Below are 26,993 nucleotides of genomic sequence, written 5' to 3'. Positions count from 1 at the left end.
CCTCTCCCAAGCTCCTGCCGCAGGGCATGCCTGTAATCCGCTCGGCCTCTTGAATGACTTTTTCCACCTCAGCACGCAGTGTTGGGGACAGTTGTGGAGGAATAAGGACTTAGAGACAGAAGCAAGCTTTCTCTGCTCAGATGTGTGAAAAATCGCCACCTGAAGCAAGTCCTTGGGAAGCGTGGCATCGCCGTGGGTTGAAAGCCATGGAGAGCGGATTTAACCCTGATGCGATGCTCTCTACCCGGATAACTTGGAGGGAGGCACATAACCATTCCTGTGGGAAGAGCAGTAACTCCTAGGACAGTTGACAGGTAGCTAGGTGCCCAGGTGAAATCCCTCTCGGCGTGTTGGAGATGTCATGTAGGATTAATTATTGCTGTAAATCTGGTTCTTGTTTCCGACAGAAGCCTGGCAGTAGCATCCTGTCTGTTGCTCGTAGCTGCTGTGTCCTGTGTCATATTTTGCCTCCAGCAGGTCTCCAGCCATAATGGAAAAACCCCATCAGTATGCGGAAGTCGGACATTGTTCTCTCTAGTCGAACCCTGTAACAACACCACCTGTATTTTTTCAGAGGCCTCAGTGTTGTCCCTGATGAGGAAGTCATCGACATGTATGAGGGATCCCATGTGCCCTTGGAGCAGATGAGTGACTTTTATGGAAAGGTAAGGATAGCTGCTGGGTTGTCAGAAGCAGCCGCCTTTCCCTTTGATCGGCAGTTTTACGGCTGAAGAAACATCTTAGGGAGGAAGGACTTAGCTAGGCTTCTGGATTCGGAGGTCACGGCTCTGATGCTCCCAGGTCTGCAGTGAGGCAGAGCATCATTAAGAAGGGTGGGGTGGAGGAAAGGGGGAAGCAGAAAGAGGGAGAAAAATAAGGGTTTGGGGCTGAGCTTCATCTGCTTCCTACAGCTGGGTCCTGCTTCTTACTAGTCAGTCAGCTGTGATTTGGTCATGAGATTAGCCTGCGGATGAAGTTAACAGCCTCTGATCCAGTTGCTTCTCAATAGCACCACCTGGAAAGAGCCAAGCCTAGAGCACAGGTGCTTTGGGGAGGTGCTTGTAGCTAAAGAAACTTAACGTTTGGGCTCGCCTGGCGTTTCTGTGATCCATGGGACCCTGAGATCGGGTCTGGAGAGAGTGTAGAGAGAGTCGCTGTTGGCTCCTGATGATCCCCTCTGGTGGAGGTTCTTTCTGTCTTCTCAGTCACCCCATTTGTCCCCATATCCCTGCAAGCGTGGCTCCACTTTTTGGTGTGAGTCCCTAGGGGTTGCCTAGGAGCAGCCATGCCGTCCTGAGACGAGCTGAAGCATTCTGAGACTGAGTTTGCTCAGCTGTCTTTGCTGGGCATGATCCCAGCTTTTCTCTCCTCCTGGGAGGGAAGAGAAGGGAGAGCAGGAGGGAGAAGGGAGGGCAGCTCTCAGGTACATAGACCTGGTAAGAATCACCTCTGGAGGCCCAGGAACAAGGGAGCACATTAGGTGCTCACCGTTGAAGCTCCCCGTGTACAGGGGGAGCCAGTGCGGATCGCTGGAACCCCCTTGCCTTCGGGCGGCCTCTTGCTGCTTGTCACCACGTGAGATGGGTCTGCATTGCTCAGCCTGCCTTCCACCCGCAGAGTTCTCACGGGAACACCATGAAGCAGTTCATGGATATCTTCTCACTGCCCGAGATGACCCTGCTGTCGTGCGTGAACGAGCACTTCCTGAAGAACAACATTGACTATGAACCCGTGCACCTGTACAAAGATGTCAAGGTGAGGGCAGAGGGCAGGAGTTCAGGTAGTACTTCTCTGGGCTCACCAGTCTCTGTGATTGACTGTGGCCGTCATAAAGGGACAGGGCTACTTCAGAATAACCAGGACAGCATGCTCTAACACAGATGGTGCCTGCCAGGACCTGGACTTTGAATCCCCTGAGCCTGGCTCCTCTTCAGACAGAAGAGGTCACTGTCCATGCCCCGTGCTTCAGCTGTGAGCGGCCGTCACCCAGAGGGAACCCTTTTAAATCTTTTCAAATGCCAGATCATACAGTGTGCTGTGGTGTACACTTTGGTGTACTCCGTGTCCCATGAGGATGTCTGGGGTGAGGGGAGCGGGAGGGACTGGGTAACAGGCACCTTCTCCTCATATCCACAAAGGCTCCACACGACTCCCCGAGGCCTGCAGAAGCCGTTTCACAATCCCGCTGGAGGGCAGCAGACAGATACAAATGCTCAGACTCATGTGTACACGTTCTATAAGTTTGTGTTCACAGTTACGTGTTTATAGAATTATATGTATTAATCTGTGTCAGTTTCTCAATAACTGAAAATATGTTCATATATTATTTGACAGATAATGATAGAGTACGTTTACATATTTAAAATATAATCTAGTTTTCTTTAAAACATTTTATTTATTTATTTTTATTATATTTCAGTTTCTTAGTAAATGAACATTTGGTATCTGCCTGTCAAGATTACTCGGGGCCTGAGTAACATATGTAAAGCAGCATGATAGCTTGCACATAGTAATGTTCCAAACAATATTAATTTCATGGAAATGTGATTATTAAAAACAGATACATGTGTGCACATGTGTGTGTTTGTGTTGTGTTCTGAAACAATAATTCCATTTCATTTATCTACTATGTGTTCTTATAGCCACAGTTGCTTTTTGGGACAGGATCTCACTATGTAGCCCTGGCTGTCCTGGAACTTGTTATGTAGATCAGGCTGGCTTCGAACTCACAGAGACCAGCTTAGTATCTGCCTCCCTAGTGCCAGGATTAAAGGCATATGCCATCATGCCTGGCTTTAACAATAAATAATAAATTATATGTGTGTGTATATATATACATGCATATATACACATATATAATTTTTTTCTGTGTATGGGTGTTTTCTCTGCATGTGTGCTGTATACCGTGTGTGTGTCTGGTACCCTAGTTTGTTGCAAGCCATGACATGTGTAGTGACACGTTAGCCATACAGGCCAGGCAGTGGTGTCACACACCTTTAATCCCAGCAGTCACGCTAGTTAGCCACAGAGGCTGGGCAGTAGTGGTGCACGGCTTTAATCCCAGCACTAGAGAGGATTATAAGGTGGGATGAAACAGAGTGAAGATTTCATAGAGGTGAGAGCTCTCTAGTGACTGGCTGCTTTAGCTTCTCTGATCTTCAGGTTGAACCCCAGTATCTGTCTCTGGGTTTCTATTATTTGTGCTACAGACATGGGTGTTAGGAATGAACCCCAGGCCCCTGGGAGAGCAACCAGCGCTCATAACCTTTCTAGTTCCCACACCCAGCATCCACCTTTGATTGTCCTGACATCTGGGTTTTGGAGTTGAAGGACACATTGTAGTTTCTCAGCATTACCTTGATGGGGCTAAGTTTGAATGCTTAGTTTTTAACTCTCCTTTTGTGCATACAGACATGTTCTATTTCAGACTAATTTGTAATAGAGGAACAATGTTATGTGAAGGCTGAGTTTTTGCTACAGGGAATCCTACCACCAATAGCAAATGCCTGTGTAGAGTTTCTGACGTCCTAGGCTCTGATTGGAGCGTTTTCTATTAGCGTATTACCTCATTGTGTTTGGTACCCGGAGGTGTTACTGTCATCATCACTCCCGAGAACCTGAAGGTCCAGGGTCACACAGCTAGTTAATTGCAGGGCCTAGATTTTTAACCCAGGCAGTTTAGCCCGCATTAACCCATCGTCTTCTGGGTTGTGTAGAATCAGAACAGGCTTAGGCTTATACGGAAGGTAACTGAGGTTCAGAGTGTAGCTCAGAGTGGCCCACTCTGACAGAAGCACACTAACCCTGTAAGGCATACACCCCTGCTCATGGAGCCAGAACGTTCCCTGGGTCCTTGAGGAGTCTACAAAGGGCCTGCTGCATAGTCCCCACCCAGCCCCCCACAAGCGGAACCCTTCAGTGACACCTGGCAAGGCCATGCTGGCACAGCCCTGAGCCTACAATGGATTTTTTGTCTTCCTCTTTCTTGCCTTTGCCAGTTGGACCTGCTGCTGCCTGGTGACAGGGACTGGGGCAGCTTCTTGCCCTGCTGGTGGCATCCAGAGAGGAGGTGTCTTGTTGTTTTGCTTTGGAACTGTTTGCTTCTAGAGTTGCAGGCCAGGGACCCCTTCCTGCAGAAGCTGTCTGCCATCGATTGTTCGCCATCCTGCATGTAAACTACTCTTTGTCACGTGGGACTTCATTTAGAATCACACAAATGACCTCTTGAAAGAGAGGCTTTTTGAATTTGCGTCGGCAGCAGCTTCTGCCACCGTGGGAACACAGCTTCCCCTAAGGAGCCACCTGGGCTCAGTGGGCCGGTGCTGTGATGTGCAGCACATGGGGCGGCAGGCTAAGACGGGGTGAACGCTGATGCTGCCCCAGCGGGGCCGACTCCAGCTCCCCTTTCACTGATGACGAATCTGCCTTCTTTGACAGGACTCCATACGGGATGTCCACATCAAGGGAATCATGTACCGGGCCATCGAAGCGGACATTGGTACGTACAAATGGCGCTGGCTGCACTGCTGTGTGGACTTTTAAGCTTCACGCCCTAGGGGCTGGACAGGGACCACAGGCGTCTCCCGGGTGTTGTCTAAGGACTCTGATTCTGGCAGTGAAGGTGTCTCCCCTCTGTTCTAGAGCTTGGTGTCTGGCAGTATCGTTCTAAGAGAGGTGATGGTCTCTGCGCCATACTATCCTCTGTTTCAGTGTGTGTGTGTGTGCGCGCGCGGTCTTTGTTTCCCAAACACCGGGCACTCCCATCCCTCACTCAACCTGCCTTGAGACATTCTTGAGTTTCCCCCCTGTGCCTAGGACACCGCTTAGCCCAGGCACCCACCTTGTAAGCGCCTTCGGAGCGCCTGATTTCATCCTGACTGTGTGAACTTTTCCCTCATCCTTAGAGAAGTACATCTGTTACGCCGAGCAGACCCGTGCGGTGCTGGCTAAGCTGGCTGACCATGGCAAGAAGATGTTCCTCATCACCAACAGCCCCAGCAGCTTCGTGTAAGTTCTGTCCCCTCGCCAGCGGCTGGCTCATGGCTCAGATGCCATCCGTTTCCACAGCTGGGGAGGAGTAGTTTGCAAGCCATTTAAAGCGCTCATCCCTTTGGTGTCAGCTCACCTGGCTGCCTTGTTCCAGAGACAAAGGGATGCGGTACATCGTGGGGAAGGACTGGCGGGACCTCTTCGATGTGGTCATAGTTCAGGCCGAGAAACCCAACTTCTTCAACGATAAGAGGAGGTAAGACCCATCTGTCGGGGGCTTGATGGTATTCTGCGAATACGGGAAGAGGGTGCTTTAGTGAAATGCAGTTACAAGATCCCAAGCATCCGAGGCACGGCTCCTGATTTGTAACCCGTGTAACACCTAGCTTTGGGAAGAGTGGGCGGTCACACAGACAGCATTCTCAGCTCAGCGTGGGTTGCTGTGGTCGTGGGGGTCAGGCTTTAAGAAACTGATAGACTACGATGGAAAACAAGGATTAATACCACACAGCAAAGTAGGTGCCTTGTGACGTATAAGAGCACTTCCAATGCCAGACTGCCTGGTGGCGTCTCCTGAAATAAAGCTAATTGGTGCACCTAAAATTGCAGCTGGATTTTGCAGACTTCTCTGCCATCCAGGACAATTTCAACCATGTCTTATGTAATGCCTCTCCCCCACCCCCCACCTCCGCCCTGCCGCCGGAGTTTTGGGAGGTTACGAGGAGGAGTTGGGGTCAGCACAAGAGCGCTAAAATGTCATTTATCCTGGGGACAGATAGGTGGCCCCCTCTTCTAGAGACCCACATTGTTGAGGATTCTTGTGATAGCATTCTAAGAATAGTTTCTGTCTGTCTAAGGCACTAGTTTGGGAAGGTTTGCACGGCCTTTCCTAGTGACCAGCAGCCTTTGCTGTGGTGGGTCCAAACACCCTAATGTGGTACCTGAAGTTAGTGTGGCAAGTGTACACTCCTTGGGGGATGCTCGGTTCCACAGTGGCTCCTGGAAGAAGAGGCAAGCCCCAAAGCCAAGCAGGGAGAATGAGAATGCAGGCCAGAGTCTTGAGCGGATCAGAAGTGGCACGCTCACCATGTTGCTTCTACGGCCCTCACACAGTTCCTGGATTCCTGGGAAGGCTGGGCCTCCCTTCACCCAGACTTTTCTGACATGTTTGTCCACAGTGCGGGGGTCAGAGCTCCGGCTCTTCCTGGAGGGCCTCACGGCCCAACACCTTCTCCCCCTTGTTCTGGATGTCTGCAATAACAGCCGACACATTCCCGTTCCTTCCGTTATTTATAGAAGCCCAGCCGTTGAGGATGACTCGTTCATTCAGGATATCCTTGTGAGGAGATGTTAAGCAGCCACTAAAGATGACGGATTGGCGAGGATAAGCAGCCAGCTTGTCTCGCTGCTAATGTGTTTAAGGAGTGTGACGTCACACGAGAGATTGCTCACAGGATTAAAGAAAAGACATATAAATAAAAGTGCACAGAGATCTTCATGTTCCTTAGAAAAGGGAGATTCGGTTTCGATACCTACAGGAAGCTTCTATTTCTGTGCACCAAAAGGACCCTGAGTCCCATGGGCTGTGCCCTTGGAGTGAGGGACGGGGCCAGCCGCAATCCCAGCCCCATCATAGCTAGTGCCCCTGCCCTCCACCTGGTGTCTGACCCAGGGTGGCAGCAGTGTCCCTACAAGCTTCCCTAGAGGAACAGATGCCCTCTGCCCTGCCAGATGTTCAGGGAAACCTGGCTAAAAGGGCTTGTGCTTGCCAAGGGCAGTTGGCCCTAGGATTATTTACTTCTTCATTTTTTTCTTATTCTTCATCACCTACTTATGGGTAGTGGGTCTTTGGTGGGGTCTGCATAGTGTGGGATGGGGTGCCCTGGGTCAGAGGGTGCAGTGAGGTTTGGGGTCCAAGAGCTGCTTCATGTTCTCCGTGAGTCCCTGTTTATCATTCCGTGGAGCAGACAGCCTTTGCTGTTGCCACGTGTTCTAGTAACGCTTCCTTTTTCTGTTAGACCTTTCCGGAAGGTGAATGAGAAAGGTGTCTTACTCTGGGATAAAATCCACAAGCTCCAGAAAGGCCAGATCTACAAGCAGGTATCTGTGCCTTCCCTGGCTCTTTCTGTTGCTTTGCTTTGTGTCGGCGGCATGCACAGGACTGCCCATACTGAGGCTGGCCAGGCGCTTGGCACAGTCCATCCCTTGACCAGCTGCTTATAATTAAACGGTAAAACTTAGGCCAGAGTCAATGCAGTTTCCGTATGCTGGCATTCGCCCTAACTCAAAGTTGACCGTTTTTAAAAATAATATTTAAAGCATTACCCTCTATAAAATGTAAAGTGTCGGTAGTAAACCTCGGAGGGCTCTCTCTGAGGGCCATTAATCTTGGTGTATTATTCATCCAGCATTCCTGGTGCGGTTTTAAACCCTTTGACATCCTCCTGCAAGGCTGTCAGGAGACTGGGCTGTGCTGATCATCACTTTTATGTCATTGGAATTGTTTTCTTTACTCAACATTCTTGGTGGGTTTGTAATAGCCTGCTCGATTTACCATTGCGTGTGCTCTCCAGGCCTTGAAAAACGAGTTTTAATTCAGGCATTTTACTTCTAATATGAAGATTTGGATGTGGCTGATAGAACGGCCCGGGAGAGCTCCTATGGAGCAGTGATGCCGCTGGCAGAAGGAATCAGCTGTGGTTGTCACAACAGAATTAAAAGTCGCTTGTCTGGAATGATGGTCCCAGCATGCCTGGGTAGTGTCAAGATCATTGCAAAGAGGCTTATGTGGCCTGAAGTGCTGTCATTGTTTGTGAGACAGTCTCACTATGTAGTCCTGGCTAGCCTGGCATATGTCAGCCAGGCTGGCCTTGAACTCACAGAGATCCACCTGGCTCTGCCTCCTGAGTGCTGGGACCAAAGTCGTGCACCATCTTGTCTGACAGTGACATTTTTTCAGAGTACATTTGGCATCAAAGAAAGGTCTAAACAATTTTCCCTGAGTGTGCTTTTAGCTTTCTATGTTGGTATGCACAACAAATCTTAGGGGTTAAAAACATTTTTTTACAAGTTTTAAAGCATAGGTGTTGTAGACTGGACTGCTGTGTTTCCAACATACAGTGATCTACCTCCCCTTTCTGTTGCAGGGCAATTTGTATGAGTTTTTGAAGCTCACTGGATGGAGAGGATCCAAAGTGCTGTATTTTGGTGACCACATATACAGTGACCTGGCGGTGAGGAGTCTTCTTCCCTCAGTGGGGACTGTCATTTCTTCTGCCTAGTAGGGGTGGAGGTGGGACGCCATCTTTGTTTTCCTTAGACACTAGGAGTGGGGAGGGTCACAGTTTTGAGTGGCTCACTTTGACAAATCAGGAAAGATTGGAGTTGTGAAGAAGATAGCCTTTATTTTTCTCTCTGAAATGATGGAAAGTAGAAATGTGCTCACAGCTTTAATAAGCAAATTCCTTCCATAGAGAGCACTGTGATAAGCATGAAATGCCAGGAACTAAATGTCAGGAACTGTTCTGTCCCTTGTATCAACATATCAAAGCATTCCAAGACTGCACACGAATGCACATAGCCAGCTGGGCTTCTTTCTAGTCAGTCCCTTCTGAGGAGTAGAAGGTGTCGCATAGCCCTTGGGCCGGTCATTTTTTTTTTTTTTTTTAACAAAATCAATACCTTGACCTGTTGTGATATGTAGAATAAAGAAAATATCCCAGTGTGCTTGTATTATCTGACCATTTTAGGCTTGAGGTTCTGTGGTTCCCCATAGCCCAAAGGACCTGGTGCATAGATGTCCCCCAGAGGTCTGGGGGGTGCTGCAGTATTAAATAATGGGCACTCCCCACAGGATTGAGCCCAGGGTCTGGTGCATGCCAGGCAATGCTCTGCACCGATCTCCATTCCCAGTCCTTGCGTGTAGCTCAGGTTGTCCTGGAAACCTTGGCCTAGGCTGGGCAGTGGGGTGCTATGATTCCAGGGCACCCCACTCAGCTCGAATGAGGGCCATTTGGAGCATTTGGAGTAAGCCTTTCCTTATCCCTGACCTCGTAGACCGTGACCCCCCCCCCCAGATCATGGTTAGTGGTTCCATGCCACTCTGACCCCAACTTGCTCCCCAATCTCCGAAGTAGTTGTGAGTCACAGCCATGATTTCCAGAGCAGAAACTTTCTCCGGGTGAAGTGGTCAAAGCCTGGGGCCAAATTGATCTTAAATGAAGTGTAATTCACCGCATCCAACCTGGTTAATAGCTAACGGTTACTATTAAAGAGTGACCGAGCAGCTGCCTCCCTTGTCTGGGAGAGGTGACACACTGTTGCGTTCCGAGCGCACTGATGTGGCATCCTCTGACCTCTGTGACCAGGATCTGACCCTGAAGCATGGCTGGCGCACCGGAGCCATCATCCCTGAGCTGCGGTCCGAGCTCAAAATCATGAACACGGAGCAGTACATTCAGACCATGACCTGGCTGCAGACCTTGACCGGACTTCTGGAGCAGATGCAGGTTGGGAGGTTGCTTTTGTGTTGTTTCTCTCTCTCTCCTTTCCCTTGTAAGTTTCAGGACTGTCTCTGATCCAAAGCATGTCCTGTATTTTCTGTGTAATTGTGAAGCATAAGGTCTAAGCTGTCCTCGGCATACTGTAGCGTTGCTGGTGGTTATTTTGCCCTTTCCCCTTGATGGGACCTTTACAAATGTTCCTGGGAGCCATTTGGAACCGTCGCCGCCTGGTCTTAATGGCTACTTTTGTTTCTCTGTTGGTGGAAATGCGCTCCCCAGTCCCCACTCAGTTACGCTCAGCCCCCCTCCTTGGCTTTAGATTACCAGGGGATTCCCCTGCACTGGCCTCAGTTTCCCCGTCTGTAAAATGAAAGGTCCCTGGGAATCAACATGCCAATCTAGCCACCAAAAGAGTCACAGAGCAAGTTGGGATCCTGAGCCAGCCTCCAGCGGCACTGTGATTAGCTGCTATCCAGAGTTCAGTGGCAGGTCATGCAGCCAGTTTGGGGCAGTTTAGACAAGATGCTTTGTTACAGTCATTTCCTAACCCGAGCTGCTGCCCCTGGCTGTACCTGTGACTGCCTTTGCTCCTCCCACCCCATCTCACGTGCCACCTGTCTCCCTTTGTGCAGCTTGACAGCCTGTGCCTTGTGAATGAGTGAGATGCTTAGGTTGAATGGCACAGATGGCCACTCTTGGCTCACACACCTGCAGCCTCTGGCCATGGCCTGCTGCCCACAGATTCTGCTGCCAAGCCTCGAGCAGAGGCAGGGTAGGCCTGTCCTCTCTCCCGGGGTACACATTCCAGTGCATGGGGCCCCGCACGTCCTCCAGGCCTGGGTTCCTGGAGGCTCTGGAGACCTTGGTGCTTGGCTCTTCTGACCGGGGTTTTGTTTGCTTTCTTTACCGTGTGTGCAGTGAGGTGGTTTTCTAAAAATATTGGATGTCGAATCTGGCCTAATGCTGCCGAGTCTGTGTCACATGATAGTAGCTGTTCCTTATGTGCCCGCTGTCGTGCCAAGGGCTTGCGTAGGGCACAGCCTTCAGTTACAGTTGTCCCGTGTGTAGAGGGACATTTTAGAATAAGGAAGCTGGGTTTTGAGAGGTTAGTGACGTGTCTGCCTGAGTCTGGACTGCCCAGCACCACCCTGAAGTGCTTGCCGCCTTAGTGGTTGTCTGGTGGGGCTAAGACTCTGTGATAGTTTTACTTGGACGCTCTCTGTGTTTCTGTTTTAGTTCCCTTTGGTTATGTGGTCAAAAAATATGAAATGGAAAATTTAGGAAATTAACAATCCGTAAGTTTTAAATAATGTTCACAGTATATTGCTAAAGCTATTTCTTTATCATTAGTCATTAATCTCATTTTGTGCCTAGTTTATAAATTGATTTTTGTTATAGGTATACACATATAGGAAAAACTGTGTGTGTGTGTGTGTGTGTGTATGTGTGTATGTGTATGGTTTGTTAGTGCCCACAATTTTAGGTCATGGGGTCTGGGAACAACCCTCTCTCTGAGGATAAGAAGATGGCTTCTGCCTGACTTTACTCCTTCTGTGACTGAGCATCTGATCAAATGCACGTGTGACCTGCGTGTGCTGGCTGTGGTGACCGCATATGCACGTGTGACCTGCGTGTGCTCTCTGTAGTGACCGCATATGCACGTGTGACCTGTGTGTGCTGGCTATGGTGACCGAATATGCACGTGTGACCTGCGTGTGCTAGCAGTAGTGACTGCATATGCACATGTGACCTGCATGTGCTGGCTGTAGTGACCACATATGCACATGTGACCTGCGTGTGCTGGCTGTGGTGACCGCATATGCATGTGTGATCTGCGTGTGCTGGTGGTAGTGACTGCATATCCATGTGTGACCTGTATGTGCTGGCGGTAGTGACCACATATGCACATGTGATCTGCGTGTGCTGGTGGTAGTGACTGCATATCCATGTGTGACCTGTGTGTGCTGGCTGTAGTGATCGCATATGCACGTGTGACCTGCGTGTGCTGGCTGATTACAGTTGTCTCTGGAACGAGGTTTTCTTTCTTCTCCCTCTGACCTACAGAAAATGCTTGCTAGCTAAGAGAATGATAGCGTTTACATATTCCTGTGACACAGAATGCATCACACAAGACATAGACTAGGGAGGTAAGAAAAGGGAATTGGCATGTCTATTTCTCCCCTGACGCTATAGGAGAGGAGACTGGGACTCGGAGCTAAGGTCGCTTGTCCCTTACAGAGTAGTCTGCAGCGTGAAGCCAGGTAGATGTGGAGTCTGACTTAAGGTTCAGGTCTCACATTCATTTCTTCCTCTCCAAACTCTGGGGTAAGCCTGAGAGCATAGCCTGTCTATGTCCCATGATTCCATGAGCTTAGCAGGAAATCCCTGGTGCTGGCCTTACACTGGCCTCTGTCCAGCTCTTTGGTCTTTACCTGTCTGCTGCATCCCTTCAAGTTCTGATGCACTCAAGAGTTCTGTTGGGTGTGATGTGGGTAACATATCTTTCCTCACCGCCGTACCTGGACCACCACCATCCCAATCTGGAAAGTTCCACTTTTCCCATTGATCGGATGACTTATGCTTCTAGAACCTCCTGTGATAGTTAATTTCAGAATAGGTAGCCATTATTAAGAAATTGTGTCCTGTGAGATTGGGTTAATTTGGGGAGGAGTAGCAGAGTGTCATATGGCGTTAAGTCTGATGAATTAAGCAGAAGAATATAACTTTTGGTTTTGGACAAATGACTATAAAGAGTAATTTCCTTGGTCATGAAGGACATTTCAAATGGCCATGACTACGGTGACAGGTGGGGTCTGAAGACCTCTGCGGGGGCCATTCAGGTCAGATGTGGACTTGGGGCTGGCAGATTTCACTGAGGCCAGCTAGTGGATGTTGTAGGGGTGTGGGCTGTGGGCTGTGTTGTAAGCACCCAGATTTTCTCAGTACAGCCATGGCCGGGGCGGGGGCAGGAGAGGAGACTGCTCATGCCTAAGTGATGGAGAAAGTCTCGGAAGGGTAGCGTGCGTGTGATACAGACATACATACAGGCGAAACACTTGCATACTAAAACTGAAAACTAAAATAAATGGGACCACTAATTAAAAATGTGTCTACAGTACCCCATCAAAGCTCAGAGGTGCTGGCTCAGTACCTGGTGCCTTAGGAGAGCTCAGGTAGGATTTATCAGTGACAGCTGCTTCCTGGCTCTGGACAGATATCAGGCAGGAAATATAAGGCTCAGTTGGAACAGGTTTTGACTGGCTGATGGTTGAGCTGGGCAGTTGTGACAAACAGGAGGGTTGACTCTCAGAGTCTTGTCCTCTGAGTCCCAAGTTTGCCCCACGGCCACGGACTGAGGTAGCAGCCTATGTCCCCTGTGGTCGTGAGTGCCCTGAGGCGGGCTTCGCTGTTGCTATTTAGTGGTGAGAACCTTGGTGAGGTGCCACCTCCTCGCTCGCGGGGAGCCGTTTGTCACTTTCCTTTTGCCATTTGCTCATATTCTGGCTCACCCGAGAATCCGTCACGTCTCCTTTTCGTCGAAGCCAATGTGACATTCGGGATATAAAAATGAAGAGCATCTGAGTCCCGTTGCCTTGCGTAAGCGAAACACTTCAGTGCTAATTTCCCGTGCTGTGGGCTTAGGAGCTATGGATGTACCGCCATGTTTCTTACGGCGTGCATTCACCATAAGTGAGGTAGTTAGTAAAGGCATCAGCTTCACTAAATAAGAACACTCCACATGATTGACTGAGCCCATTCCCACGACACACACATGCCCCTCCTCAGCCGTTGTTTTCATACTCGGGGAGGAGGGACAGAAGACACCATGTAATGTGTGTTTATCATGTAATATATGTGTGTAACGGGCATGGCTCACATATCATATGTGGATATATATGTATTGTGTTATATGTAACCTTTAGGAATGGTTTCATGTCTTCATAATTTTACATCTTAATTTGCTATAATATGTTCTTCTTAGATCTAGTGTTGTATATGTGTGTCTGTGTGCGCATGCACATGCCACCTCATTTGTGTGAGGCCAGAGGACATCTTGCAGGAGTTGGTTCTCTTTCCCCTAGGGACAGAACCAGATCACCGGACTTGGGGGCAGGCGTCTTGATCTGTTGAGCCATCTCCAGCCCTAAGCCAGGCTTCTAATAGCAGAGAACCGAAGCTTCTCTGTGTGTCCAGAAGCCAGGCTTTCACTCGGGAGAGCACGTCACTTCACACAAGCGCCTGCCCATTAGACTTAAGGACTGAGATTCTTTCACGAAAAGTTACCCCTTAAGAAATCCTTACTGCTAGTGGGTTGGTCTGGAAACAGTCGGCTTCTGTCCCTGCAGGTCCACAGAGATGCTGACTCCCAGCTGGTTCTGCAGGAGTGGAAGAAGGAGAGGAAGGAGATGAGGTAAGGGTGTCGTATCCACCCCCTGTGAGTGCCACCCTACCCTTGCTGTGCTCTGTGCATCCGAGGTGACGTCCGGAGGTATCCCGTTCTAGCTCCCAGGTGTGATGGTGACGCGAGGCCCTGAGCTCCATCTGTCCTCTGCCCTTGCCACTGGAAACCCTGGGGGCCATGGCTTTGCTTTTCTTCTTCCTGTGACTAGTGCCAGGTTGTTGGTAGCTGGCGACACATGGCTGTTGGCACTGTGTTGGGGGTGGGTCCTGAACACGGGATCCTCGGGGATCCTCAGCCTGCTGTTTCAGGAGTGTGCTCCTGAAAGCCTTCCTGTCAGAGACGTCATGAGTGTGCCTGAGGGAACGGTTGTCCGTAGGAGCCTTGGTGACACTGTGCTCCTCTATGATGGCTGCTTTCACACTCTCTGCCACGTGTATGTGGGTGCCCTATGCCTGGCATAGCCCGAGATGTGGAAAGGGGTTGTTTCTGGAGCTCTTGTCCCTGAGCAGTGGCGGGGACTTGACAAGGGACGTTGAAGGTTCTGCAGAAGCCACGCCTGTACGGAGTCCCATCCTGCCTCTTCCTCAGCCCGTTGCCTGGCTCGGGCTTATTCTGACTTGATTCTTTTGCTATAAAAATGTGGAGCAGAGGAAAGTAGGAAAGGGGGACAATGGGGTTGACTGCTGGACCCGTCTCTGGAGGTCTGCGGTCTACCACTCACGGGTTACACACTTTCAGGAACCTACAATGGCTCATTAAGGAAGCGCTTCACCTGGCAGGGATCGCCCGTCAGCTCCACACTTGTGCCATCTGCACATATTTTTGTTTTTGTTTTTTCTTCTCTTTATTATTATTTTTATTTAGATTGTTTTCATGTGTAGGAGTGTTTTGCTTACATATATGTCTGTGCACCTCATCCATGCCTTGTGCCGATGGAGGTCAGAAGAGGACGTCACGTCCCCTAGAACTGGAGTTACGGACAGCTGTGGGCTGCCTTGTGGGCACTGAGAATCCTCTGTACAACTAAAAGTGCTCTTAACCACTGAGCCACCTCCCCAGTCCCTCCCCTTACATCTCCATGAGATGTTGCAGGAAAGGTTTAAATGCCATCTGTGTAGCTCATCTGCAGAGACCTGGCTGGGGTTTTAACAGCTGCAGCCATTTATTTGGTCATCACAGCTGTCACTCTCCGATGACAACTGGAGTTGTTCACTATAACTACTGAGTGGTTTTTATGCACAGTTGTGCAAGAGAGACTTCTGTATCTGTAACCTGCAATATGCCGTTCAAACGGCACTAATCCATTTTTCTGGAACATTGACTGAGATGAGATCACACAGAGTCTGGCTGCAGAGGCCTCCCGCCTTGCCTGATGCTGCGGGCTAGGCTGGGAGGGAGCATGCAGGGCACTTCAGGGTCTGTCATGGAAAGTGGTAATTAATATAATAATCCATAACGCTTCCATGAGAAGACCTGAGGGTTTACAGCATTTTATTTCCTTGCTTAGTTCTTGGCCTAGGAACATGCAGAATTATTTATCTCAATACCTCCAGAACCGCTCTGCTGGCGCTGATCAGCACACAGTGTGTGTCTGGAGGAGCATGCGTTCACATTGCAGCCTCAGAGTAGTGTTTTAACTGGTGGAGGTGGGGAATGTGACCAGCTAGCTGAGAGAAGGCCTGAGAGATGGTGTTTTGTGGTTTCTTTGTTTTGTAGGACAGAGTCTCGCTGTGTAGCCTAGGCTGGCTTCCCGACCTGACTTCAGCCCCGGATCCTGGGGCTGAGGTTGCAGGTGTGGGCCCCATACCTGGCTCACACAGTTTCTCTGGGAATTAGGTCATTAGGTCTGCTCTTTGCTAACTGGCTACTTTTTCTTTCCAGTAGCTTTTGTTTTAAATATATTTTTACGCAGGTAGTTAAGAAAAAACACTTTAAAACCTTTCTCTGTTGCTCTGTTTTTATTTCTTGACACTTCAGAGAAATGACCAAAAATTTCTTCAACGCCCAGTTCGGGAGCTTGTTCCGCACAGACCAGAACCCGACCTACTTCCTGAGGCGCCTGTCGAGGTTTGCAGACATCTACATGGCGTCCTTGAGCTGCCTCCTGAACTACGATGTCCACCACACATTCTACCCCAGGAGGACTCCCCTGCAGCACGAGCTCCCCGCATGGTCGGACAGCCCCTCTGCCTTCAAAGCCCCCCTTCTGCAGGAGGCTCAGGCCAAGTAATCCTGTGTCTGTCTGTGGAAAAAGCCAGGAGCGGCCACGGCCTCACAGAAGGCCCAGTGGGCCTGAGAGCTGCTTTCCCAAAGAGTCAGACAACACCTTTTGTATTTTTTTCTACCTTACCACGAATACTGTCCTGTTCAGGTAGAGACAGGAGCTGGCCGCCTGGTTCTGCCCTCCTCCACACACAGCATTGAAGCACGGATGCAGCCTTGTTTACTGTGGAACCAATGCCAAGCTTTTGAGACAAGTGAGCCCTCTTGATGCTGTCTGTGTTCATCAGGTCAAGAGAGGACACGCCGTGGTTCTGTGAGACGTTTCTTGGTTGTTTACAAGCAGAGCCTTGGGGACTGTGAGGGCACGGTGACATCTGCCGCCAGGTCCCCCGTCTTCTGACCCTGGGCTTTTGCAGACTTTGACACATGCTGCTCCAGGAGACCAGAGCCTCCCAGAACGACTTTGTTGAGGAAGAACAAGAAGCATTTGTCCTCAGTGTGAACCTGCTTTGTCTGCCCCTTGCTAAGGGGTGATGGCCAGATTCCCGCCTCCCCCAGGAGTGGGTGAGGGGATGGCAGCTCTAGTTAGAACTGCCTTTCAGTCGGACATCATAAAAGAAAAGAAGCTGAGCCGTGGGGCTCAGTCTGTGGCCAGTGCAAGCCTGTGTGCTAGGGCGCTTGGGACAGGCAGCTCGCTGGTGGAATTTCAAAGTTCATGCTGAGAGCCAAGATCACAGGGGGGCATCTCTTCCTCCCTCCATGCTCTGGAGGAAGGAATCCTTTATTACATCTGCTTTTCAGTGTCTTCGGACGTATTTGATGCTTTGAGAGCCACAGAGATGGCTGCTGTTGCGGGGGGGGGGGGGGGGGGGGGATGACACAGTCCTGTGCTGTGGCCTGATTAGCCTTGCCGGCTGATGTGGCGCTCCCGCGGCCGCCGTAGCTGCTCTTCTTTCCTCTCCCCCTCCTCATCCCCTCCACTTAGGGTTTTGCAATGGAGCCCAGGCTGGCCTTGGACTCAATCCTCCTGCCTCAGTCTCCTGAGTGTTGGGTTACAGGCGTGCAACTGTGGTGTGGCACTTGTTAAATCTAAAGAATGGCACGAATGAAGGAGGCTTGTGGCGAGTGCTCGCTATTTGGCACCTTTACTACAGTACATAGATCGTAACTATCTGCTGATAGACTGCTCACTGGCCTTTCGTAGGGCGCCTGCCCACATACAGAATGGCTGCCCAGCACCCACTGTGATGCCATGTATTACCATGGGGATCTTGGCTGTTTGTTGTGTTGAACACCGTGGCAGAGGTGACCCTCCAGGCCCCCTCCTCCTGTGTCGTGTTCTAAACACTGGGGCTGAGCATTCTGATCTTTTTTTTAAAGATAGGGTGGGCATTTTTCTGTTCACTTGTTCCCCGGCGTTAGACGCTGGGGGTTTTGGCAGCTGGCATCTAATGCCAGCAGGTGACGCTCAGTACTGTCAGGAGCTCCAAAGGATGCGTGCTGCTCCGAATGCCCTAGGGGCATCCCTTTGAGATCCTGACAGTGCTGAGCAGTGCTGAGCATCACCTGCTGACATTAGATGCCAGCTGCCAAACCCCCCTGGTGGCTAACACTGGGGAACAAGAGAAGAGAAAGACGCCCACCCTACTGACTGGCCTGCGCCTTCCCTTCTCAGATGCTGCTCCAGGCAGAACCCCATGTAACAGCTTCCTGCATGAAGCATGTATTTCCATTCTCCTCCCACAGTGCTCCCGTGTCTTCTGTTACGAGCCTGGGCTCCAATGTAGTTCTTGTGTAGTGGAATGATATATTGTGCCTGTGTGGTATCAGGCACGATAAATGCGACGTAGGTTTACTATTTATTTGGAATGTCAGTTTGCTATTTATTCTACATGTTGATTGTATATGTTGTGATAATGAACTTACAGCCAAATAAAAGCTTGAGGTGTATCTCCTGGTTTGTTGGTACACTGTCAGCTGTGTACTTAAGTCAGTCACAAAACATGGTCGGCCCCAGGAGTTGAGGTTATTTTACTAAAGGAAATCAAAGATCAAAAAGTAATCCTAGGGTTGGGACTACAGCTCCCTGGTAGAGTGCTTACCCGGCATGCTTGAGGCCCTGAGTTTGATGCCTAGCACCCCCAAAAAGCAATCTAATGGACCCACAAAAGGGTACTGATAAAGGGTGAAATGTAGATTGTTTCTGGGGTTTGAAGCTGGAGATTTCAGACAGAAACTTGTGTGAGCTCTGTCTCGGGCAGGCAGCAGGGGTGGGGGATGCAGGTGTGGGGGATGCAGGGGTGGGGGTGGTTGGGGGTGCAACATACTGGAGAACAAGAAATGGCGGTTCGTCTGCTTGCTTGTGTTTGTTCCTCCCAGCCTTCCTCTCTGTCCCCCAGAATGGCTCCATCATGCCAACACTGTGCCCTCTAATGGCTAGTACTGGGATGGTACAGAGCCAGCTAGCTGTCAAAGCATACTGAGTCGTGAGCAATTGTCCACAGGGAGAAGGCACCAGCATGTCAGTCTACTGAAATCTTCATCCCAAGTCCATAGATGTGAGTTTGCAGACCCTGGGCTCAGGGAGACAGAGCCTGGGTTCAGCCCGATCCCAGAAGTCGTCAACCTTGTGTCAACCGAGGCTGTTTAGCTGTAAAAGTGACTGGGTTGGTGGTTTTAAAGCCTTTTTTATTCCCCCTCCCAGCTCCCCAGTCTCATGGAAAAAAAAAATAGCACAGTTGGATATAGTAGCTTATGCCCATGGTCCTAGCACTCTGGAGGCTAAAGCAGGAGAATCTGGACTTTAAGGCAACCTGGGTGACACGGGGAGGAGAGGGAAGGAGGAGAAGGGTTGGGATGGGGAAGAGCAGCAGCTGTGGCCACTGTCTTACAACACCGAGGTGCGTTAGCACATGGCAACACTGCGTCCTTTAAGCGTGTTGCTCGGATACCGCACAGCTCAGTTGTGTCAGATGACGGACATGGGTGATTCTGCTTCTGGGCTGGTAGGAAGCATGTCACCATGAGTGCATGTGAGTCTCTGGGAGGGCAGCCATTCATTTCCCTCAGGTATGTGCCTATGAGGGGGAGTTCTGCTTCTGTGGGGATCCTGTTGGACTGTCTGAGGAGCGGTGAGACTCCCACAGTGCCTCTGCATTACGTTTCCACCGGCAAAACATTCCAGATCTTCACACCCTCGCCAATGCTTGTCTTCCGATGGGCAGTTTGGTCATTGCTCTCCTAGCGGGTGTGAAGTGGTCTCTCATCGGCTTAAAGTAGATGCAAGGAAACAAGGCTACAGAATTCATGAGACAAACGTTGGCCAATTGAAAGGCTCTAATTAACCTTAATAAGTAGTTTGCTGTCATAGCTTGACCCCTCCTAGGCACATAGTGACTTTTTATTTTGTTCTATAATATTTATTGAGCACATCCTTGTGGCAGGTACTTCTGGGTACTGGGATACAAAGTTCACGAGGTGAAGCCCTGCCTTAGGCACTTACAGTAACAGGAAAATACCACAGGATCACAGTTAACCTAAAAGATAAGGCAGAACAGAGCAAGGCCATCTGGAATGCCCAGAACAACAGACTCAGAGGAGGTAGAGGTCCCTCTGGATGGTCCTGGGAACGTGGCACCTTGCCCATGGAAACAGCCCTCTATTAACCAGAGAGGTGAGGTATGGTTTCTGACTGTATCATAGTGTGAAACAGTAAATGATCCAAGAGACAGCTAGTGTTGAGAATCCACAGTGGAGCCATGCTGGCTCGGGAGTTCACATGGCACTGGCTGTTGGCTGGCTGCTCACATCAGGACCTCAGTGCCCCCAGGGGGTCGCTGCTCTCCACCTCCTGTTCTTCAGCGTCCTGGAAGACAGAGGGTGTCACTGTTGAGGGCTGTGACACTGGGGTGGGGATGCTCCTCCTGCAGCTGTCCCCTGGGAAACGCTGCCCTGGAGCCGAAAGCATGCCCTGTCTTATGCGTACACATTACAGGAGATTTCTGGTGCACTGGTGCCTCAATGTGGGGTGTGGAAGGGGGTGCTGGTTAGGGCGGCACATGCTGGGGCCGCACATGCTCTGCTGCTTGAAGCTGCCTGTGAGGTCCTCCGCGATGTTGGTTCCTCAGCACCGTAGGGATATTTGCTTCACTAGCAAGGTGCGAGGGTGAGCCAGTGGTGATTAAAATGATAAAAGTTTCCTACGGAAAATACTAAAGCAGGTGACGGCATGAACGCCCCGCTCCCTGCCAGAGAGCCCTGCTAAGCCTCCTGTAGTCATCCACTCTGAGCGGCACCGAGGTTTTGACAAGCAGCACACTACGTTAGCGAGGGTTTCTCAAGGGTGTTTGGGTTGTAGAAAGATGGGACAGGTGCCCCCTCTCCAATATTAAAGTCCGAGGATGTAGCCTGTTGGTGTCCTGGGCTCAGGGGTCCTTTACTGGAACTTTCTGGCCACTCGTTCTGACTGTATCTCGCTCAATCCTGATTCTAGAATGTGGTCCCTTTGCTCCAGGTGACTCTGTCATGCATAAAGCTGATGGTGCCCTAGGAGAAGGCAAACTACGGAGAGGTATGGGGTGCACGGAGCAGCTTAACACCCCACCCGCCACAAGACGATGCCAACAGGAACAAACCCTCACTAGTCAATAAACATAATCCAACAGAGCCCACTGCTAAAATCGGAACACAGTCTTTACGTGGTTAAAAAATAAAACAAGATTTGCGATGGGGTTATTTTTCAACCCATTGCAAAGATAATAATTCAGCCTGCTACCACACACATTACTAGCCACAGGATAGTGACTCATGGTTTACACCTACACCTATCACAGTAAATAATCTTAAAGTAGTTTTGCAAGAAAACCTTGTAGTGTTCAGCGACAACCTATAAAAATTCAACTATACAGCCAGGTGTGGTGGCACAGCCTCTGATCCCAGCCCCTAGGAGCAGAAGGAGGTGAACCTCTGTAAGTTCTGGACAGCCTGTCCTACAGAGTGAGTTCCAGGCTAGCCAAGGATACACAACAAGACCCTGTCTCAATAAGAAAATAGATAAATACTATATGTGTTTGATTTAGTGGGACTTCCAGAGTTTTTGTTTTTTTTTTTTTAAGATAAACTATACTGTGATTTGTGGGAGAAATATATGTTCTAAGCACTGAACTGACAGCAGCCAGCTGGCTTTGGTTAATATTATACAGGGCTGTTAACCCATAGAAGTCAAGATTCAATTGTCGCCTTGATCCAAAGAACATGGTTAGCTTGTGTGGCATGCCTATCAGGCAAGGATGCTCAGCACACTGCTTAAATTCTTAAAATGCCTTCCCCTCACTTCCTAGCCCAGAACTGATGAAAAACGGCAGTCAGGTTACCGCTCCTATTTCTTGTGAATGGGGTGCCCTGGGTAGAGGCAGAGTAGCCCCATCCATGCTCAAGCCTCACTAACTTAGTCCCCTCTTGGAAGACTAGACCAGAACACCACCTGTTGTTAGAGGCCTCCCTAAGTAAGAAGCGGCTCTGCTCAAGAAAGAACTGAGGCAGCTGTGAGCACAACTAAGGGAAGCCCCTCCTACAGGTCCGCTCCCTTCTGCAGTGGCATCTCACCAGGCTGTGAGGTGGGCTAGGCAGTCACCAGTTTGCTCTGAACAGAAAACTGGCCCCAGGCTTGCTGTCTGAGATGCGTTCTAGAAGGGTGGCTCTTCCTGGGGTGCAGACCCACTGCATTCCCTGGGAGGCAGCATTCTGCACCCCGGCATCCTGCACCCCAGCATCCCGTGCCCCCCACCCCCGGCATCCCGCACCCTGGCATCCTGTACCCCAGCATCCCGAGCCCCGGCATCCTGCGCCCCCCACCCCCGGCATCCCACACCCCGGCATCCTGCACCCCAGCATCCCGCTCCCCAGCTGAACCCTTCCCTAGAGAAAAGCTCAGACTCACTGGGAAGGGGTCACAGGAGTCCTCGGGGGGTGCTGATGGTGAGCTCTCATATACAGGGTTTGCGATGTTCTCGGGCTGCTGTTTGCCAAAGGTCAAGACATCGATGTCCTCTTCTGACTGTTAAGAAAGGAATCACAAGGTTGAGAGGCAGGACTTTCCCCGAGGCACTGTCCATCTCAGGAGCCTTTTCAGGGCACTGTTGAGATGATTGACATGTGATAGAAGGCACTGGGCCCACGTGACAGCTTCCGTGTCTGCCCAGGTGTGTCTCTCCCCATGGCTCCCGCTGCTAGGTCTCTCCTGCCATGAGCACCCATGAGCCCGTTACCCTGGAGTCGTGCGGCCATCCCTGAACTTAGATCATATATGTGCTAAAAATGATGGTTTGAATGTTCTCACCCAAACATGCATTTTGAGCTCTTAGGAGGGCAGGGGACTTGGTTCTGCTGTGGTGTTTGGAGGCAGGGCCTGTGGGGTGGTAGTTCTGGGTACAGGGAACAGCAGGGCAAAGCATAGTCCATATGGTGGCTCTAATGGGCTCAGGCCAGGACCTGGCTCCGAGTCCTCTGTAGCAGGAAAGCCCTTACCCGGAAGGCCACGTGACCTCCCACTACCCGGCTTTCAGGTCTGTGAGCTGAACAGCCCTGTCGATTGGAAGTGGTCTAGCTCGTGGTGTTTTGGTTATAGTAAGAGATGTTTTTGAGAGCTGCCTCTGAGCTCCTAGATGGCCAGCTGTCTTCTGGGAGGCGTGGGCTATTACCTGAGGGTACTAAACAGCTTTTCCTGAGTGTGGAAGAGACCGGGGAAGGGTACAGAGGGCAAGACGAAGGCCGCTCCACGGCTGCACTTCTGCCCAGCCCAGTTCTCAGGGTTTGATACGTGTCTTGCGAAGGCTCTTGGTTCAAGACTGGACCCTATTCCTGGGCATTCTTGGGAGTCAGTGGGACCTTTAGGAGGTGGGGCCTAGTGGTATGAAGTTTGGTAATTGAGGGGTGTGCCCATGAAGGGGACCTGGGAAGCCTGGCCCCTCTTCTTCCTCTCTCTTTGCTTCCCAGGCACCATGAGGTGAGTACTCTCCCGTGAGGTGCTGTCTCCCCACAGTCCCAAAAGCTAAGTCACCATGGACTGGGACCATGAGCTAAGCTTTTCTTCCACATAACCTGAGAACAGAAGACTGGCTGACACATAGGGCCACCCCCTGGTCACCTCAGGAGCTTGCTGACGAGGTAGACTCAGTTCTGCAAATAGGATGGAGTGGGATGCGCTGGCTAGAGAGTGAAGCTGTGCGGAGAGGTGCTAGACCCCGATCCCCAACTCTCAGGGCCAGTCCTGATGCCCACACCTATCATGGTGGGCACTCATCTGAGACTCCTCCCAGGAAGCAGGAGCATGGGGGGGTTGGTTATTCTAGTTGCTTATAACCAAATACCAGCTCCCGGGTGAGGACACATTTGAGGTAGCCCAGCCCCTGGAGCTGGCTGCTGGAATGGGCCTGATGGGCTGTGTTCCTCCTGATGGGTGGATGGATGGCAGGTGTGACTGCCACCCGTGGGAGGTGAAGCCTGGTGTAAGTCACCATGACGGCATGGTGCCAAGTGAGGCTGTCCCTGATGTCCTACCACTTCTGCACGCGCCTCCCTGCATTCCAGTTTCCTGAGGTGGCGTGAGGCCCTTGTCAGAAGCCAAGCTGTGCCAGCCCTGACCTTGGACTTCCCAGGCTCCAGAGCCCCAAGCCAATAAATGTGTGCTCTTTGTAAGCCTCACAGTCTTAGACATCCTGGTGTCATGGTTTGTTTTGTGTTTGTGCGTGTGCAGGTGTACAAGGGCCAATGTGTGCTTATGTATGTGGAGGCCAAAGGACAATCTCAGGTATTATCCGTTCTTTAAGACTTGTCCACTCACTGAACCTGGAGCTTGCTACCTCAGCTAGACTGGCTAGTCAGTGAATCTCAGAGACTTTCTGTCTCTCTTTCCAGTGCTGGTTTTACAAGCAGCCACCACTGTGCCTGCTTTTATTATATGGAACCTGAGAGTTGAAATCGGGTCCTCATGGTTACAAAGTAGACGTCTCAGTGGCTGAGTGATCTCTCCAGCTCAGTTTGCTTTTGTTTTCATTGTCTGTTTTTTTTTTCTTAAATTTTATTTTATTATTATTTTTTTTTAACATGATCTCATTGCCTAGCTGGCCATGAAGTCGTGGTGTACCCCTGGCTAGCCCAGAGCTCACGATCCTGCTGTACCTGCCTGCTGAGCACTGGGATTACAGGTGTGTGTGGCCTGTGTGTGCAGAGCAAACAGAGGAGAGGCGCCATCTCTGCTGGCTCAGCTCTCTCTCTTACCTCGAAACGCTGGAAGCCAGTTGTTCTCTGGTTTAGTCGGAAGTAAGAATAGGCGACCAGAGCAATTGCAGCGGCGACCAGGATGACAGCACAGACGACGCCTGTCCCCAGGCCAGTGTGGGCAGGGCTCTGTACACGGAAAGGAAAGAGGTCAGTTCTTAACCTGATTTCCCCAGAGAGTGTGTCTGAGTTTGCCCTATTCTTGCTTGTCCAGGCACCTTGGAGTGATTCATTAAAACAATGCCAAATTAACATGATTCCAGGCCTCACTGCTGCCAGGGCCTATTACTTATAATAACCTAGAGAGATATGGACAGTCATTTCCCCCATTTTTATAGGGGGACTAAGGCAAAGAGATGCTAAGTACTTGCCCAAACCACACAGCTTTCTAGAGGCACAGTGGGCTTTAACACCTATCTGGTTTGGAGCATATATGCACAGCCACCATGCTGTGGAACTTTCTAGTAGCTATCAGCTCACCTCGTGTGCCCCTGAGAAAATGTTAGGATAGTAACAGTAACCACAGCCATCCTTTTGGGAGCTTGTGGGCTGTGCCAGGAGCTGCTCTAAGCACTCAGTGTTTCTTCCTGCAGGCTCCCAGGTCAGAGAACTGCTGTGAACCAGTCTGCACACTGGGTAGATGAGAGAACGGGCTCAGAGATGCTCAGAGATCAGTTTAGGATTTCTCATTCCCTTCCACAGGTTCCCCCGACTCATCTTCCTCTTTTGATCAACAAACTAGTGGGACTGGAAGCTGGCGGGCATGCATGCTGGGGAATGCACATTTGACAGTGGAGCTTCCCGGCTCCTCGCCAGGAGCCTGAATACTCACTGCTGGCACATGGGGGGCTTTCAGAGGCTCAGAGATGACATGAATGAGCCCGTTGGAGGCAATGATGTCCCACTGCAGAATGGCTCTTCCATCCACAAACCTGGTCTCCTAGGGAAACGAGGAGCAGGGAGTGTGAGGCCTGGGTCCTCTTTGCCTCTTCCCCACAGAGGTGGTTCCCACAGGGTTCTGATGCCTCAGGGCCGAAGCTTCAGCCTGGCCTCCCCTGTGTGCCACCCGACAAGCTGCTCCAAGGGCTGCGGAGACCTTTGGGTTTATTCCCCAACCCTCTGTGTGGGAGATGAGCTATCAGAAGGAAATGGCCTGCCCACCATCACTCCAGCAGGGCTCCAGCTCACACTGCACCTCCAGGGGGATTCTGTTAATCCCGGTGTGAGCACACTAGTTTGTGGTGTAGGTGGAACTGAGGCTCCACATCCCACCTGCGGAGTTACCACCTGATAGGTTCAGGTGGCTCGGATGCACACGGATGCTTAAGGGGAACTTGTCTAACGCACTTCCCCTTAGGGCTCATCACATCAGATGCTAGTCTCCACACATCCTGACAGCCCGTGGATCTGAGCTCACGGACACTGTGCTCATCACTGGCACCACCACAACACACGGACGCTCTCATTCCTACTCATCGAATGAGGAAACGGAGCTTAGAGAAGTTGGGTAGAAAAATTCAACGTGGAAGCTCACACGTTAATGCCTGAGACAGAATAACAAATGGACAGAAGGAAAACATCTTCAAAACAGTTTCATTTCTCTGGCTGGGCAATGGTGGCGCATGCCTTTAATCCCAGTGCTCTGGAGGCAGAGGGAGGCAGATCTCTGAGTTTGGGGTCAGCCTGGTCTACAGAGCAAGTTTCAGGTCAGCCAGGGCTGTGCAGAGAAACCCTGTCTCTCTAAAAACCAAAACTCAAAACAAACAAGCAATAAACAAAAATATAACAAAAAACCGTTCAGTTCTTCCGGCCTCATTAACCCATCCCGAGGCCAGTCTGTTGCCAAGGTTCTGGGTGGCCTGTTCGTATGTAATGTCATAGCCACGGTTTGCATTCATACTGCCCCGATCTGTGGATTTAAAGATGACTTTCATATTATAATAGTTGGCAGCTATTGAGTGTCTACTGCATGCCAGGAGCTTTGCATGTGTTTCTCTAGCTCTCACAAGCCCGGAAGGTTTTTCATACTTGGTGGAGCTGGTCCTGCCGGGAGGTGATGAACAGCTGGCCTCCCAGCCTGGTCGTCAGAACGGTGCCATTGACGAGGTCGTCGTAAAAAGAGACGCTGACGTTGGTGAGGTGGTGCTCAATGTCGCGCCCGGACAGGCTCTACGGGGGGGGGGGGGGAACAAAGCAGATGAACAGTGTTAATTCTGAGTGATGGCTGGAGATGGCACGTTTTTCTTAGGGGTCCTTCCTAAGGCTCACATGTAACCAGCACATAGGAAGTCATCTTCACTCTCTACAGCGAGTGGCCTGGAGGGGTTCAGAGCCAGCCTGGAGCCAGACAGAGGTGGTGCTCTCTAGTCCTGTGATTGGGTAGTGCCTGGAGCTCACAGTCTACTGGTTGGCCGCTGGGGCGGGGGTGTTGAACGAGCCCACTTCTCCTCTTTGGACCACATCATGAGAAGATTGGTGTGTTGGACTTGTTGCACCAGGGCCCGATTCCTCTTCCTTCCCCGGATTCTTGCCTCTGGCCCCTTATTTCCCTCCCTGACTTTGGGCTCAGCCTTGTGACCTGTTGGCTGGTGTCTCGTTAG

The 26,993-nt window shown here is 50.7% G+C and overlaps 2 protein-coding genes across 4 annotated transcripts in view; one reads left to right on the top strand and one right to left on the bottom strand.

Annotated features, from left to right (window-relative positions):
• The window catches only part of Nt5dc3 (5'-nucleotidase domain containing 3), a 51,169-nt gene extending 33,103 nt beyond the window's left edge, over positions 1 to 18,066 (top strand). The window contains exons 5-14 of the mRNA XM_048418291.3: positions 575 to 665; positions 1,618 to 1,755; positions 4,438 to 4,498; positions 4,905 to 5,007; positions 5,144 to 5,245; positions 7,008 to 7,089; positions 8,136 to 8,222; positions 9,357 to 9,497; positions 13,838 to 13,902; positions 15,871 to 18,066. Of these exons, the coding sequence (XP_048274248.2) occupies positions 575 to 665; positions 1,618 to 1,755; positions 4,438 to 4,498; positions 4,905 to 5,007; positions 5,144 to 5,245; positions 7,008 to 7,089; positions 8,136 to 8,222; positions 9,357 to 9,497; positions 13,838 to 13,902; positions 15,871 to 16,123 (1,123 nt within the window). The 3' untranslated portion in view covers positions 16,124 to 18,066. The remainder of the gene's footprint in view (positions 1 to 574; positions 666 to 1,617; positions 1,756 to 4,437; positions 4,499 to 4,904; positions 5,008 to 5,143; positions 5,246 to 7,007; positions 7,090 to 8,135; positions 8,223 to 9,356; positions 9,498 to 13,837; positions 13,903 to 15,870) is intronic.
• A 1,447-nt stretch (positions 18,067 to 19,513) lies between these two features.
• Stab2 (stabilin 2) overlaps positions 19,514 to 26,993 on the bottom strand; it is a 143,366-nt gene continuing 135,886 nt past the window's right edge. For all 3 annotated transcript variants that reach the window (XM_087902081.1, XM_087902082.1, XM_087902080.1), the window contains 5 exons: positions 26,422 to 26,562; positions 25,226 to 25,333; positions 24,394 to 24,522; positions 22,055 to 22,171; positions 19,514 to 19,981 (listed from right to left, as the gene is read on the bottom strand). In XM_087902081.1, coding sequence (XP_087758207.1) covers positions 19,925 to 19,981; positions 22,055 to 22,171; positions 24,394 to 24,522; positions 25,226 to 25,333; positions 26,422 to 26,562 — 552 coding nt within the window. In that variant the 3' untranslated portion in view covers positions 19,514 to 19,924. The remainder of the gene's footprint in view (positions 19,982 to 22,054; positions 22,172 to 24,393; positions 24,523 to 25,225; positions 25,334 to 26,421; positions 26,563 to 26,993) is intronic.

The sequence above is a fragment of the Myodes glareolus genome, chromosome 26 (assembly GCF_982192425.1).
Source record: "Myodes glareolus chromosome 26, mMyoGla1.1, whole genome shotgun sequence".
Classification (NCBI taxonomy): domain Eukaryota; kingdom Metazoa; phylum Chordata; class Mammalia; order Rodentia; family Cricetidae; genus Myodes; species Myodes glareolus.
Note: the sequence above shows the minus strand (reverse complement) of the source record. Positions and strands in the feature narration are given on the sequence as shown.